This window comes from Neolamprologus brichardi, chromosome 7 (assembly GCF_056152115.1).
Source record: "Neolamprologus brichardi isolate AB-2024 chromosome 7, ASM5615211v1, whole genome shotgun sequence".
NCBI classification, from domain to species: Eukaryota; Metazoa; Chordata; class Actinopteri; order Cichliformes; family Cichlidae; genus Neolamprologus; species Neolamprologus brichardi.
In genome coordinates, this window is record NC_142110.1 from 27,333,294 (window position 1) to 27,348,850 (window position 15,557).

At 44.7% G+C, this 15,557-nt stretch overlaps 1 protein-coding gene across 2 annotated transcripts; it reads right to left on the bottom strand.

The window, feature by feature from the left end:
- Positions 1 to 800: 800 nt before the first annotated feature.
- fer (fer (fps/fes related) tyrosine kinase) lies at positions 801 to 10,514 on the bottom strand. 2 transcript variants are annotated; one of them, XM_035913411.2, is made up of 20 exons: positions 10,238 to 10,514; positions 9,330 to 9,458; positions 8,484 to 8,615; positions 8,231 to 8,404; positions 7,868 to 7,967; positions 7,610 to 7,793; positions 7,363 to 7,500; positions 7,169 to 7,288; positions 6,789 to 6,911; positions 6,498 to 6,699; positions 6,237 to 6,335; positions 4,847 to 5,050; positions 4,585 to 4,707; positions 4,439 to 4,495; positions 4,240 to 4,358; positions 2,693 to 2,787; positions 2,495 to 2,618; positions 2,188 to 2,342; positions 1,934 to 2,056; positions 801 to 1,852 (listed from the first exon to the last, which is right to left on the bottom strand). In XM_035913411.2, exons 2-20 carry the CDS (start codon positions 9,396 to 9,398, stop codon positions 1,716 to 1,718), a joined length of 2,478 nt encoding a protein of 825 aa, XP_035769304.1. In that variant the 5' UTR covers positions 9,399 to 9,458; positions 10,238 to 10,514; the 3' UTR covers positions 801 to 1,715. The 2 variants fall into 2 exon arrangements, with proteins under 2 accessions (XP_035769304.1, XP_006782284.1); XM_006782221.3 differs by having other exon boundaries at positions 4,847 to 5,053.
- Between the last annotated feature and the right edge of the window lie 5,043 nt (positions 10,515 to 15,557).

Below are 15,557 nucleotides of genomic sequence, written 5' to 3' on the forward strand. Positions count from 1 at the left end.
CCCCCATTAAGAGGACCAGAGATGGAGTTCAAAAGTTTAGACTCGTGTATTTATGGTGACAGGAGGCCATCTCTGGTGCTGTTTGACAGTTTACATTTTTGGCTCAATTATGATCTAGTGTACAATCCACTAAACATAATTTGTCTGTAAAAATTTTGATATCAAAATGCTAAATAAGGTCCCGTTTCCGCTTTTAACTCAGACGAGAACTGAGCAGTTAAATTCCAATTGCTTTTTTCAAATGTATTAACATTATGTCATTTGCAAATAAATGTGTCTTCTCCACTCACATTTCACATTTTTCACTTATACTTCCTCGTAAATTCTGCACTTGCATTATCTTTTTCTTATAATCAACTTAATTTAAATAAATACACTTCTCTCATTCAGTTAGCGCTTTATCCTGGTTATGTAAACAAGAACCATTCACCACTGATTTGATGTCCAGAATTAACCTAGTTCAGACCCTCTCCACCTTCTACATCCAGGTTACCTGCAATGTCTTTAAAATCCAGCAGATGTTGTTCTTGAGCAACACATCACCACAGTTATGACTATCAGGCATCACCTAGGGCTCAGATCGTTATAGCCAATTTACTCCTTCTTAACTCACCTGCTTAAAGTCTGCATAGAGGCATGGCCTCTTTGGCTGAAAAGCTGTGGCTGTGAAAAGTAACACAGTGGTGTAGCTGTAAATGCTGAACTACACCTCTGGACTGCATTTGTGCTGTTCCAGCATTTTGAATGGACATCAAACATTGGCTTATTTTCATACAGTTTATTTTCATAATAAAGGTACAACAATAATATTTTAAAAAGACAATTAGTGTCGGAACTCAGAAAAACTTGTATTTACAGTAACAGTCAGTAGGTGGAGCTCTCAGCTCTGATGTCCAAGAAGTGATGCTTACCAAACACTACTCACAGTTCTTTTAGTCTGAACACATGGCAACCCGAACATATACAAAGTGCTGGTGATAAAAATCCAAAATGTTTGGTCTAAGAAACTTTCTGGACAAAAAAAAAAAAAAAAAAAAGCTTGTGGGCGTGGTCTGTGTGATGAAACTGCATCATGCGCTATTAACCAATCAGCAGTGATGTGCAGAGAAACCCCACCCCCTAAAAAAGGGCGTAAACATTTTTATTTTTTAGTGTTTTTAGTTTTTGTTGGAACACATTTTTGTTTTGTTCAAGTTAGTGTCTTCAATTAAGTTTAAACTGATTTCAATGACATGTGGGCTCAGTTACCGCACGCGGTTCCTGTCTTTTAGATCTTTCAGATTTTAAGATTTTCCCAACTAAAAGCTTCTTCAGATTAATGGCAGAAATAAAAGATAAATTAAATAAAACAGTTTTAGTGTTCAGAGCTGATGGTCAAAGGGAAGGATGTGTGGCCGTTATAACAGAAGGGGGCTTCACATCGTTTCAACTAAAAAATAAAAATACTTGAGTTTAAAAAAAAAAAAAAAAAAGCTTGCACAAACATTTTAGCAGCTTCTGTTTGTTTGTAGTGTTGTTATTGATTCAGTGTTTGTTTACTCTCTGTTTGTTTATTCTCTGTTTCTTTATCATTTAGTGTAGATCGATCGATCAATTCAGTTTCTTGACTCGAGGCTGGCGTCCTTCCTGTAATGCAGTGTTTCGTGTTTTGATCTCGGAGTCTGCGATTGGCGATCTTTTAAGGGAGTGTTCTCAGATTGGCCTCATCAACCTCATCACTTCTTCTTAATAGCGGCAAGGTCCCGCTGCAGCTCGGAGAACTTGGGCCGGTCCTCGGGGCTGTACTGCCAGCAGCGCTGCATCACTTTGTACACATCGTCAGGGCAACGTTGAGGGCAAGCCATCCTGTAACCTAGCAACCAGGAACACATGGTCACCGCTTGATGACATCACTGATTTTGTGATGCAGGTGATTGATTATCTGAGTGTTTACCTTTCTCCACCTGCTCTCGAGCCTGCTGATTGGTCATCCCCGGGTAAGGACATACCCCCAGACTGAAGGTCTCCCACAGGAGGATACCATAACTCCACACATCGCTCTCTGAGCTGTAACGACCTGCAGCGCCCAATCACAGCGCAGCACACAGTCAGCAGCCACTCTCTGCTCTGTTCTTATTAACTTCTGTCACAGACTCAACAGCTTCTTTAAAAATCAACAGGCATCTCAGGTACAGGTGTGTGTGTTACCATAGTTGAGCGCCTCAGGTGCAGTCCATTTTATGGGGATCTGTTTGAGTCCAGAAGAAGAATAAATGCCGTCATCCTCCTGACGACTCATCCCAAAGTCACTGATCTTCAGCACGCTGTTATCCCCGACAAGACAGTTCCTCGCTGCCAGGTCCCTGAGATACACACACAGACACGCACACACACGCATACACGATGTTTAAACTCAGAAAATACTTAAACTTTGAACTCACTCCGAGTTTGATGGCAAGAACAATTCTCTGCAAAGTTTTGACGGGTTTCATAACCGCGCCGTAACCGTGGTTACCTATGGATGCAGTTTTTGCTCTCCAGGTACGCCATCCCGGCTGCAGCATCAACTGCAAAGCGAAGCAGCTGTTTGGTCTTCAGCTCATCCTTCTTCTTTCTCAGGAATGACAGAAAGTCTCCACCTGGACTCACAAGACACACCTGTTAGAAACCGACCAATAACAATACAAGTTCACTCAATTTAAGCTTCACCCACCAGGAACGAGCTCCATGACAATGTAGATCGGCTGTCGCTGGGTACAAACGCCAATCAGCTTCACAATGTTCGGGTGGTCATACTGCTTCAGGATCCTGCAGCCAATCAGAGAGGAGCAGAGTGAGCGTTCAGCCAATCAGAGAGGAGCAGAGTAAGTGTTAAGCCAACCAGAGAGGCCATTTTTTATATTTCTCACTCTGTTTAATTAATTTCTGAACGTGATCATCACCTCTTTCTTTGGTTAGAGGTAACTATCCCATGCTTCTCTTTCTGGAACAAACTCCTGGAGGAGGCGGGACTCTGGGCAGGTGTGGGATACTCACAGTGCCTCTGGTTCAGAGTTTTCCTCAGGCAGGATGTCTCTGTAAGACTTTGACCTGTTACCTGACCTTAGTCAGGTAACAGGTCAAAGTGCCCGATCCTCTCAGAGTCTTTGGGTGAAATCCAGAGAAACCTATAGGTGTCACGGGGTCATCAGCCTGCTCTAAAAAAAAAAAAAGTGTTGGAGGTATGGAAGGTCATAAGCACCTCAATCCACCTCACTCCCCGAAGGCCAAAGGTCACTGATTGCATTGTATCAGCTGATCTAAGGCCACGTGTAATACGTTTGGCTGAAGATGAGCTGAGCGCTGAGGAGGATTAGAAGGCGGTGAAGCCTCATCAGAGTCCTGGCAAACTTAAACAGAGAGTGAGGGGTGAATGCTAGGGGGAGCTCCTTTTTGATCCATGTCTTTAATGTCATATAGAGTTCTGAGACAGAACCAGTGGAGCGGCAGAACTGCACAACAGATCCTTTCTTTAACACAAGGACCAAAGCTGTGATCAGGTATCACTCTGCTCAGCCTCCCTTATGGAGAAGAGGTGCAATGTAGTTTTGGCCTTTCTCTGACTGTCCCATCTACAGTTTGAGACAACCCTAATGACCATCACTTCTTGGACATCAGAACTGAGAGCTCCACCTACTGACTGTTACTCTAAATACCAAATCCAGGAGGATCTAACAGCGGGAGCGCAAGTCGACCTTGGTGTGATGAACCTTTTTCCGGGTTTTTAAACTCACATCTTTCTGTTCCTGAGGCTGATAAATGGGTTGAACTTTCTGAACTTGCTTTATAATTCTCTCTTCTTCTCTTCTGCCACCGTGGATAATGATTTAGGGTTCAGGTTTGGCCTCCAAAGTCAAAACCGTGCCCTCAACATTCAGCTCGGACTCAGCGGGTATAGAAGAGGGTTTCCTGTTTTCTACCTTCAGGGTTTCTACCTGAAGGCGGAAAACTCTGGACCTGTTGAGATGGGAGGAGACTCAGGACTATGGAGGGATTACTGCTCTGGGAACACCGACATTCCAGCAGGAAAAGGAGAAAAGGACGTCTGACATCGCCCGATTAGATGCTGACATAACAACCCAAGTTTGACAGGGAGTACACAGACAGACATTTGGGCTGTTTCCCGATATGTGGTGTAAAAACTGTTTGATTGATTTGCTACTGACTGATTTGTTGTTGTTGATGATGATGATGTTGATGGTGCTTGCATGAAGGGCTCACCTGGCCTCAGACAGAAAGCGGATCTTCAGCTCTGGAGGTAAATCCTCTTTACACGTTTTCACAGCGACTGGTGTTTTGTCTCGCTGCAGAGTCCCTTTGTACACCTCGCCAAAGTTACCCTGTAAAAAAGACAACAACGAACCATGGGAAATGAAGGCGGTGAGTGAAAGATGAGTATAAGGAGAGGTAGATGCCTTACCTTTCCCAGCAGGTCCCCCAGCACCACATCCTCATGGTTCAGGATCCACTTCTTGTCCTGCAGAGAAAAAACAGCCAGTGAGCACCAAATACCATCATGATAACTAACCTGAATGCACAATTGTATGTGGGTGTAGGAGGGGCTACCTTTACAACGGGGTTTTGCAGCACGACACCAGACTTCTTGGTAATGACTTGCTTGGTGGTGAAGTGATGCTCAATGAGCTGAGGGATGGTGGTGAAGCCCGTCCCCTCAAAACGGTACTGATTCTACCAGAGAGGGTGAGAGACATTAGCTTAACATATGAGAGAGAGACACACACACACACACACCGGGTTACTGTGTGTGAATATATGTCGGCATATTGGATGATGAAGTGTGTGTATATGTGTGTGTAATCGCACGTACATCAGCATACTGGATGATGAAGTGACGTCTCTGATCGTCAGAAAACACAGACAGGACATACTCGCCCGGTTTGCCATGGCTCTCCCTAACGAGGAAGTCTCCCTGTTGCCGTAGTAACTCCTGAGCCTCAATGCGGGGGATGGCGCCGTGGTACCACTCTTGCTCTGCTAGAGGGCGTTCCGATGTGGGGATCACATCAAAGAACTGCTGCAGAGATGCAGAAGAAGAAAAATCTCCAATATAATCTGATCCTTCCACCTCTGATTCAGACCTCCCTCTCCCCCCACCTCATCCAGCTCTATTTGGGGGAAACCGAGGCGTTTCCAAACCAGCTGAGACTAACGATCTCTTAGGTGTCCTGGATCTTCTCCCAGTTGGAGATTAAACACCTTAGTTAGGATCAGCACAGCATCCACATCCCTACAGCAACCGCTCCATCAGTCACTCTTCCACTCTGCTCTCCCTGAGATACCAAAACTCCTCCACCAAGGACCCTAACCCTCCAATACCTAGAGTGAGAACATGGCCTCACACTCACATGGCCTCACAAGGTGACGTGAATCAGTTGACCCGTGATGCCAGAAATGCCAATGAGAAATACAAAGAGGCGGTGCCAAAGACAAGTCCCTGAAATCCACGAGCACTCCCTTTGTTACCCTGTCTCTATCCATAAAAGTTTTGAACAGCATCAGTAACAAAGGGCAGCCCCAGTGAAGTGCAGCAGCACCACCACCAAGTCCTCATTGAGGCCGTACGGGGGCTGAATGCCCGCAACTACGAGCTAGAAGGCTCTTACTTCCAAAGCAACCTCTACAGGACTGCCCAAGAGATGTAGCTGAATGAGTCCACAAAGCACAGGTAAACAAGTTGGACAAACTCCTTCGACACCTCAGTTACAGCTTCGGCTAATGCCAGAGTCACACTCTGATTGGCCGCTTCCTGTCAAATCTATCTGGACTCCCACAGGCTAATCAAGACTCCTCCGTCCTCTGGAGGCTTCCTTCACCTCTGCTGTCCGGGAAAGGCAACATGACAAGTGCAGCTACATAAGCCTGTTGTCCATTAGTACCTACTCGGGTTGGCTCGCCACAGCTTGCCATGGTTTTCAGGCTTTTCCATTACATTATAGTACCTGGTACCTCATGTTCATACAAAATACATCACGGGATGCTCGGTCACATTGCTAATAACAACCTCGTGCACATTAGGTGGTACTCCATTGTAATGGAATACGAGTCGAGGCAAGTCAAGCTGACTGAAAAGGGGATACACAGTCTCAGGTTTTCTGAAGCTCTCCCAGACCAGAGACCTGGTTTTATATGACTTGTGTCAACAGTGGGTTCAGTGATTCTGTTGAGATATAAACGGGTTCAGTGTTGAAAAGTCTTACCGAGGTAGAGGAGCCCAGCATTGCTTTGGGAGATCGAATCATCCCGGCCAGAGAGTGACGAAGAGTGTCGAACCGAGATCCACGGTCCTTCACTTTGTCCTGAAAACACACACACACACACACACACACACACACACACACACACACACACAAAATCCAAAGCGCTACATTCAAATGTTAAATATGGAAAAACGCTTGTGAAAAGGAATCTCTTCCTGTCAGTTGTAATCGATGAATGAAAACTAATAATTGAACATTTACAGTTGATCCGACAGAGCGAGTATCGTCCTCGTATGGCAGTGCGGGGGGTGGTGGTGGCGGGGGAGGGGAAGCGGCAGCATCTGCCATCTTGGCGTCGAGCAAGGCCTTCTGGGAGGCAAGGCTTGCCTCTGAGCTGCGCAGCGATTGGACGGCGTGCCGAAGCTCGAGGAGAGAGAGTTTCTGACTGAGCAGCAGGACGCAGCTGAGGGCGAGAGACACAGACTGTCAGAGAGACAGAGACAGAGAGAGATAGAGAAAGAGAAAGCTCTGACTCCACCTCCTCGCACTCACTCGCTCTTCCTCTCCGCGCTCTGCTGACTCGTCTGGATTTTGTTGTCCAGGTCGTCAGCCAATGCCTCCTTGCCCTGCAGATTCTGCTGAGTCAGCTGCAGCTCCTCTGTTGCCGACGACAACCTAAAGGCAATTAAAACAAGGGTTAGTAGCCACACCCACATACACACAAAGACAGTGGTGTAACTCCACTAAGTACACCACCCCCCATCACACCGACCCTAAAGCCAAACAGGCCAAAGCAGGCAGAGTGGTGTTCAGGACCCCAGGCAGAAATCACAGAGCTCTGCGCTCACCAAAATCAGATACTAACAGGTTCTACAAGCTTTTAGTTTGGTGGGTTACGGCAAACACTGAAATGAAAGTTTGAAAGAACACACTTGGCTCTCAAGCTTTCAGCTGTCAGCGTGTTCCACAGAATCTCATTGGCCGGCAGGTTGTCCGTCTCCTCCAAAAGAGACACGTCAAACTCCACAGTCGCCTCCGGCGTCTCCGGAGACCTAAGAGAGGTAGGCAGGTGGTTACCAGTGCAACCCGGACAAAGAGGTGTCCTGTCCAACAGGTGTGAGCTGACCTGTAGGCGTCGATGAAGTGCTGATACTCGGCAAGAGGATCGATCTGCTCAACTGCTGCCGCAATCTCCTGATGGACCTTCACGATCTCCTCAGAGAGAAGACTGCTGATCTCACAGTACTCCTCAAGAATACTTTTCCTGCACCAATACACACACAAAAAAAAGTAGCTGACAGTACTCTTCCAGAATATTTTTACTGCAGTAATAGACCGGTATGAGATGGTGTGACAGTGGTCATGTGACTCACAGGGCAAGTGTCATGTCTTCCTGCATCCTCTGCAGAGCGTCCAGCAGGGCAGGTGCGGCATGGCAGCGGTGTTCATCCTGCTGCGTCCGGGCGCTGCACACCGCGAGCACATACTGGTTGTGAAGGTTGTGGAGCTTCCCCATAGCCTTGTCATAACGGTCGCGGGCACGCTCCACCTCACGGCCTTTAATTGGAAGTGAGAGACGGTTAGGGAGGAGTCAAAACGACAGTGTAACAAAGAGGATTTCAGGGACTCACCTTTGGCTACAGCCTCTCTGTATTTCTCTTTGGCGTTGCTGGCATCACGGCTCAACTGACGATACGTCACCTTCAGCTTATCCAGGTCAGTCCTGGTTACCTAGCAACCATAACCATACCGAGAAGTAATGAATGAATCTTAACCACATGCCTATAAATTTAAATGGTGGATGACATCATAATGTTTGGTTTTTAACTAATTGAAATTATTTAAAAGCTGATGAAACCTAAGAGACGTGCTCAGGTGAGCTCACTCAGTCCAACATGCTTGTACAAGCCCTGGCGTGCTTATATTATGCACCAACAGGAAACTAACTTTTAGCTAAGGCTCTGCCTCAGTCTGCTGCCCCTCCCCCTGCACACCTTGTGGATGTGGCTCTCCAGCTGCTGATGAAGACTTTGGTAGCTCTTCTTCACCTGCTGCTTGTCCCGGATCAGCGTGGCGAGACGGTGCAGTGGCCCCGAGTTCAGATCGTCGGCGTGACTTCTCATTATCCGACCCAACGCCTCCGTCTGACGAATCACCTGCGACCACGACTGGGATACAAACACACACACACTTAGACTGGTTCACATGCTTTGCCCCTCCCATTGAACCGACAACTGAGCCACTCACCTTACTCACGGTGCTGACATAGTCGGCAGTTTCTTGTTTCTCCATCTGCTGCGTCATGCTGAGCAGCAGAGAGGCATACTCTTTATCACTTTTCACCCGCAGCGTCATGAAGCGCTTCACTGTCTCCAGCAGCTAGAAGGCAGACAGCAAGAGTGAACCAGACAAGAAGTGACAAGTGGAGAGGAGGAAGCGCAGAATAATGACATCACACAAAAGACAGGTGTTTGACACAGAAGGTAGATAAAAGATGGACCTGGCCACTGTGACACACTGATTTTTGGAGTCTCAACGTTAGCATTTTGGATGGTGCTATGTTATTTCTTTCATTAAGGAAGTGACCATATTTGTCCGAGAAGGCAGATTTACTTAATGCTGTGTAATATTAAATCAAAATCTTCAAATTTCACTCTCAAAACTGAAGATCACCCTTCTCAGCCCTGTTAGTACAGTAACCTCACAGCAGCCATATAAATTAACATAATTAAAAATGCTCCTAAAGGCTCCAACAAACTTTACTATACAAACTTTAAAAAAGTGTTATATAAACATTATATAAACATTTGCCCTCGTACAGGTGTTTTAAACCAGGAATTTATCTATAGAGACCCCAAATTTTGTGTATTAGTCTGTAGACATGTTTATTTCTGCTGCAAAGTTTTAAATGGAAGTATGTGGGGACTGACTCACTGCTGCCCCTGCTGGACATGAGAGGAACTGTATCCATCTTTAATTATAGTCTGTATAAACAGTGCCCACCACAGGTCAGACTGTGAACTGCACCCCTCTGATAGTGATCTCCGCAGGTGGAAACATGTTGAGCTCTGAGTATTTGAGGCTATATCAGACCTTTAACTCCCAGTCCTGCAGCTTCAATAATCCCTCGTGGGAATTCCTTAGATCCCGACCGAACCCCATCCTGGATCTCAGTCTTTGTGTTTAACAGCGTGGATTAGCGGGCACTGATAGCATGGCCGTCTATGGAGAGACAGAAATATCAGCAGGTTCATAACAAATAGATGATCTGAAACAAACTCTTCAAACCTCGACATCTCCCACAGTCACTTCTAAACCTCTGAACAAATTGAGCAGGATATGTTTACTCTGCTAAAGCCACTGAAACCTCATAACCCATTTTATAACTCTCTAACAACCTTCTAAAAACCGCTGAAATCCTCAGAAACCAGAACAGGGTGATTTCACCTCCAGCACAGAAAAACTCAAACTGTCCGACAACAGAAATGAAACCATCAGGTGTGAAACACTCACTTCCTCCTGTGGCTTTAAACTGATTTAAACTATAAACATTAGCTTCAATCTGTCAAAGCTAACTCAAAAACTTTCCAAGACTTTCCAAAACACGTTCCAAGCATATTTCCAACATCTTCACTACTTCCTTCTAGGACGCTTCAAAACTTTTCAGACTTCCTTCAAACTATCTAATCACGTCCCAAAACCTTAAAACACATGAAACTGTTTAAACATAGCTTTAAAGCACTTTAAGATGTTTAAAAAAGTTAAAACGGTTTGTGGCACTTTAAGTTTCAAACTATGCTAACACTAGCCGCTGCTCCCGTCTAAATTAAAGGGAAATGAAGCTAGCGTGCTAAAAAGATAACGGCAGCTTCCTTTGGAATTGCAGGAAAACTGACTTATTAACATACTAACAGCTGCTGTTAAACTTTGTTCAGAAGTCTTCAAAACTGAAGCCGAACGGAGAAGTCGCACTCAGAGACCCCCTGTCCGCTTCTCCGAACCTTTTCTCCGGGTACGAAGCTCCGATGGAGCGGCGGAGGAGCGCCGGGATACTCGCAGGGGGTTCCCAGTTTTTCCTGCGCTCCTCAGACGCTTTCTGCCGCTTTAACACACCAGGAAGTGGGTTAATGCGGCAGGAGGCTCGCTGTCCGGTCACCGCGGTCCTCTGTCGTCCTTGGCCGGTATCATGTCCTCCGGTTCTTCTGGATTCTCTGCTCCGTTTCCCGGCTTCTCCAGCGGCTGTCCGGCTACCGAGCTAACGGCTAACAGGGAGGGGCTTCCGTGGGAAACGGAAGGAAGGGGGGAGGAAGGGGTCTTATTGTGTGGCTGAAGACGTGAACGTGTAACATGCATGGGACATACGTTGGTCAGAGGAGCCGTAGGACACAGAACATCTGGATCAAACACTCCGATTTCACACACCTGGATTAGACACACCTGGGCATCATTTCTTACCGCTTTCTTACCGCGTTTCTTCTGTGGTAGAAACTATAAAAATAAACCTGAGAATGTGCACACCTGTATCTGAGCCAGGTAAGCATCTTGGTGACCCGCCAAACTAAACCTTGCAATAAAACCCATTCAGCTTGTTTTGATAGTATCAGAAATATCCAGAGCAGCAGGGAAAGTTATATAGGGCCCAATGCTAGAACCAATTCTGTTTACATTATAATCCCTTGGGGACTATCATTAGAAGGCATAACATACATTTTCACTGCTATACAGATGACACCCAACTCTATCTATCCATGAAGCCAGATAACACACACCGATTAGTTAACCTGCAGGAATGCCTTAAAGACATAAAGACCTGGATGGCCTTTAACTTTCTGCTTCTAAATTCGGGTAAAACTGGGGTTATTATTATTAAGCCCTAAAAATCGTAGAACTATTGTATCGAACTAGTTGTTTTTATGTTGTTTTTAACCAGTTGCTTCTCAATGCCAGATTAAAAACATATGTAGGACTGCTTTTCTCAATTTGTGCAATACCTCTAAAATTAGAAACACCCTGTCTCACAGTTACACTGGAATACTAGTTCAGTTCAATTCCTTTTTTTAAATAGCACCAAATTACAACAACAGTTGCCTCAAGGCACTTTATATCATAAGGTAAATACCCTACAATGATACATAGAAAACATACTTTATCAAAAGGAAAGTTTTAAACCTAATGTTAAAAATGGGGATAGTGTCTGTCTCCTGAATCCAAACTGGACACTGGTTACATGGAAGAGGGGCCTTGAAAGCTCAAGGCTCGGCCTCCCATTCTACTTAATACTCTAGCTTTCATGGGGTGATACTGAAGTACTATAAGGTCATTAAGCTAAGACCTTATATGTGAGGAGCAGGATTTTAAATTCTGGATTTAACAGGGAGCCAATCAAGATAAGCCAATATAGGAGAACTATGCTCCCTCTTTCTAATCAGTCTCTGCCTGTCAGTACTCGTGCTGCAGTATTTTGGATCAACTGAAAGCTTTTCAGGGAGGTTATAATAACAAATTACAGTACTCATAAATACATAAATGAGTTTTTCAACATCACTATGAGACAGGATGTGATGCTGAGGATCTAATTTTAGAGATATAGTGCAAATGGAAGAAGACTCCAAGATTCCTAAAGCGCCTTGAGGCGACTGTTGTTGTGATTTAGCGCTATATAAATAAAATTGAACTGAATTGAATTGAATTCCTCAGAGTGTCACTGGAGGCCAAGATAATGCGATTAAGAGTAAGTATATGGTAAAATACCTATTTGTAAGATTTTCAAGGCTGAGTACAGCCTCAGTTTACCCGAATTTAGAAGCAGAAAGTTAGCGGCCATCCAGGTCTTTATGTCTTTAAGACATTCCTGCAGTTTAACTAATTGGTGTGTGTTATCTGGCTTCATGGACAGATAAAGTTAGGTGTCATCTGCATAGCAGTGAAAATGTATGCTATGCTATGAAAATGTATGCTATGCCTGATCATTTGTAACCTTCACTAAAGCTGTTTCTGTGCTGTGCTGAGCTCTGAAACCTGACCAAAACTCTTCCAATAAGCCATTTCTCTGCAGATGATCTGTTAGCTGTTTGACAACTACTCTTTCAAGGATTTTTGATATGAAAGGAAGGTTGGAGATCAAGTGATAGCTTTTTAAATAATAGTTTAACAGCCTGGCTACAGTGCTGAAGAGAAACCTAGTGTTGATCTTATTTTCTTTAATCAGTGATGAATAGTAAGATGTTCTAGCTTTAGTAATGGCTTTCTTATTAAGCAGCACACTATTTTTCCAGGCTACATGATGATCTTCTAAATTAGTGATACGCCTTTTCCTCTCCAGCTTACAAGTTATCTGCTTCATGGTGCGCATTTTAAAGTTATACCAGGGAGTCAAGCACTTCTGATTTGAGGCTCTTTTTCACAGGAGCTACAGTATCCAAAGTCATACGTTGTGAAGAGGTAACATTATTAACAAGATAATCGACCTCTATTGGTGTAGCGTTCAGGTATCTGCTCTGCTCTGTGTTGATATAGGTCATTGAAGAAGATAACAGTGAGTGGATTATATTCTTAAATTTAGTTACAGCTCTTTCAGAAAAACATCTACTGTGATGACATCTATTCCTCACTGCTGTGTAATCCATTACTGTAAATGTAAATGTTCTGGTGTTCACTGTTTGCCTGCTGTATCAGGAATAAATGAAAATAAGATGAATTACCTCAGCTTATTTTTTGGCTCAGTAATATTGATGATCAGCTTTGAATGCCTAATAAGGTTTTGGAGGGTCACAGGACATTCACTGATTTATTGAATTATTTGTTGATTCTTTGATTTTAAACTGCATCAAACAAATTGCCACAGTTTAGACATTTAAAACGTCTCTCAGGAGCTGAGAGTCTTCGTCAGCACTGAAAACACAGGGCGTCATAAGAGGAATGAGAAAAATGTAAAATCCAGCCATTAGGAGCAGAGTGTGGGCGGGGCTTTCAGCAGGAAACTGAAGGAATGAAGTGGTTTCTGTTCAACCGGTCAAGGCGCACACGTCTGCTGAGTTTACTGACTTCTGTTAAACACAGTTTCCTGTTTGGTTTTACCAAAGTTTACCAGAAATTAAATGCACGACTTCCTGCATGTGATCACACATATTGATCATCTGGCACGCGCGCTCTCGCTCTCACACACAGACACACACACAAGCCCGTTCAGCTATCTTAGTGAGGACCTTCATTGACATAATGCTTTCCCTAGCCCCTTACCCTAACCCTAAACATTAAAAATGACCTTAACGCCGTCAAATTTGTGAGGACCGGTTTGTGTGCCCTCACAAGTGACTGTTGGTTCTCCCAAGTATAAAAGAATGCAGATTTCGGTCCTCACAAAGACAGCTAGACAGGAACACACACACACAAAACACATGCACAGCAAAACATGAAATTAAACGGAGTCAAATTCAAACAGAGACCAACTTATAGTTTGCGTTTGTTGGTCTCTGTTTGAGAGAGGGGGGGCACCGAAACCACAGCGAGGAGGTGGTGTCGGGTTTGCAATGACAGTGGTCGAGTTACATAGAAAATGAACAGAGGGAGAGAGAGGGCGTGTCGGCCGGTAGAACAGGTTTGGGCGAGGCGGTCAAGCGAGCTTCACACACATAGTGAGCCAGAATGAGAGAGAGCAGAGTCAGATTTGTTTCCATTTCAGAGAAGAAGAAGAACACGGCGGCGGCGACCGACGAGCATACAGGTGAGTCCCTGAAACCCCTTTAAATCCTCTGTAGTACAAATATTACAATACATCTACTTCAGCTAAACACTGGAGTACATCATGTTATAGACGCAGTAGAAGTAACTCTGTACTTGGTTACTGCAGTACCTCTAGTTTATGAATACTTTGATTCACTCGAGAGGACTTTAAAATGTGACTGAAACCTCAGTATAATGCAGTACTCTGTGCTACACTATAGTACATTATGGTACAGTACACTGTGCCGTACACTACAGTGCACTGTAGTTCAGTAAATCAAAGTAAAATACACTACAGTACTGTGTTTACCTGCTCTTTACCCCATCATATAAGGAATCAGACCTCTGAATGTGTCTAAATACTAAGATTTGCAGTACTTTAACTTGTAACCTGTGGTACTTTTTACTTCAGTTAAAGTTTTGAGTACTTCACTGCTGACTTCATGTGATGACTCAGAGTGTGTACACCTCACAGTCACATTCATCCAGGTAACATGCCTCACCTGTTGGTCCAGGAGTGTCATCAAATGGTGCCTTCACTTAAAGCAGGAAATCTGGGCCTCGGTGCATTAATCTAACTTCAGTGTTACTGCACGAGCTAATCAAATCCAATCAATCAAATTTAAAGGGCAGATGTCTGGGCGTGGGGCTTTTGCAGCATCATTGAGTACTATCACATACTTCAAGGGTCACAAGTATAAAGCAGAGGACAAAGTACTCAGATCCTTAACTTTGTTTTACTCTGTGAATGTACTCAATCAGTGAAAGTACTCAGTTACTTTTATCATTCATTGAGTAATCAACCACTCCTCTTATTGGCCAGATCTGATCAGTCACTCTGATCGGAACATCAGTTCTGCAGTAAGTGTACTCATTGATCACCTGTATTGATCTGTTTCCTTTCACGTAGGTCTCTTCCTGCACTGCATTAACTGATTGGCCAGCTGCCTGATTGGACATAATTTTAGCCTCGCCGTCTTGTGACGTGTCAGCATGTCCTCAAATATCAACGTCTCTCTGGAGAACCCCTACGGTCAGGTAACTATTCCACGGGCTAAGCTCCACTCTTCCAGTGACTCCACAGTGATAGCCAATCCGATGGTTATTACCAGCAATGAGAACCCGTACCAAGTGTCGAGCTCCGCCCCCCCACCATACACGGTGAAGGAGGATGGAGGGGGAGATGATGAAGGGGGGAGCTGCCGTGCCTGCTGCTACCGTTGCAGGAGAAAGAAGTGACATCATCGCAGCAGAGCGTGATGTCATAACAGTAGAAGGATTGTGACTGCCTCAGATTTATTTATTTGTTCTTCTAGAGGAAACAAGGATGGAAGGAAATGAGGAAACAAAGAAGGACGGAGAGAAGGAAACTTCATGAACTGGAGGATGTTTTCTCGCTGCGGCCATTTTGTGTCTCAAATAGTTCACTTACATGTTTGTGAAGCTCAAACCTCCACCCCTCACCACCATCTCTACCCAGAACTGGGATTTCAGAGGCCATGGGGACTTGTGTGGTTACAAGCACTTGAGGGGTCATGGCGTCTTTGTGGTGCCCTGCGGACTTTGGGGATCACAGGGACTTTTGGGACTCGGGGTCTT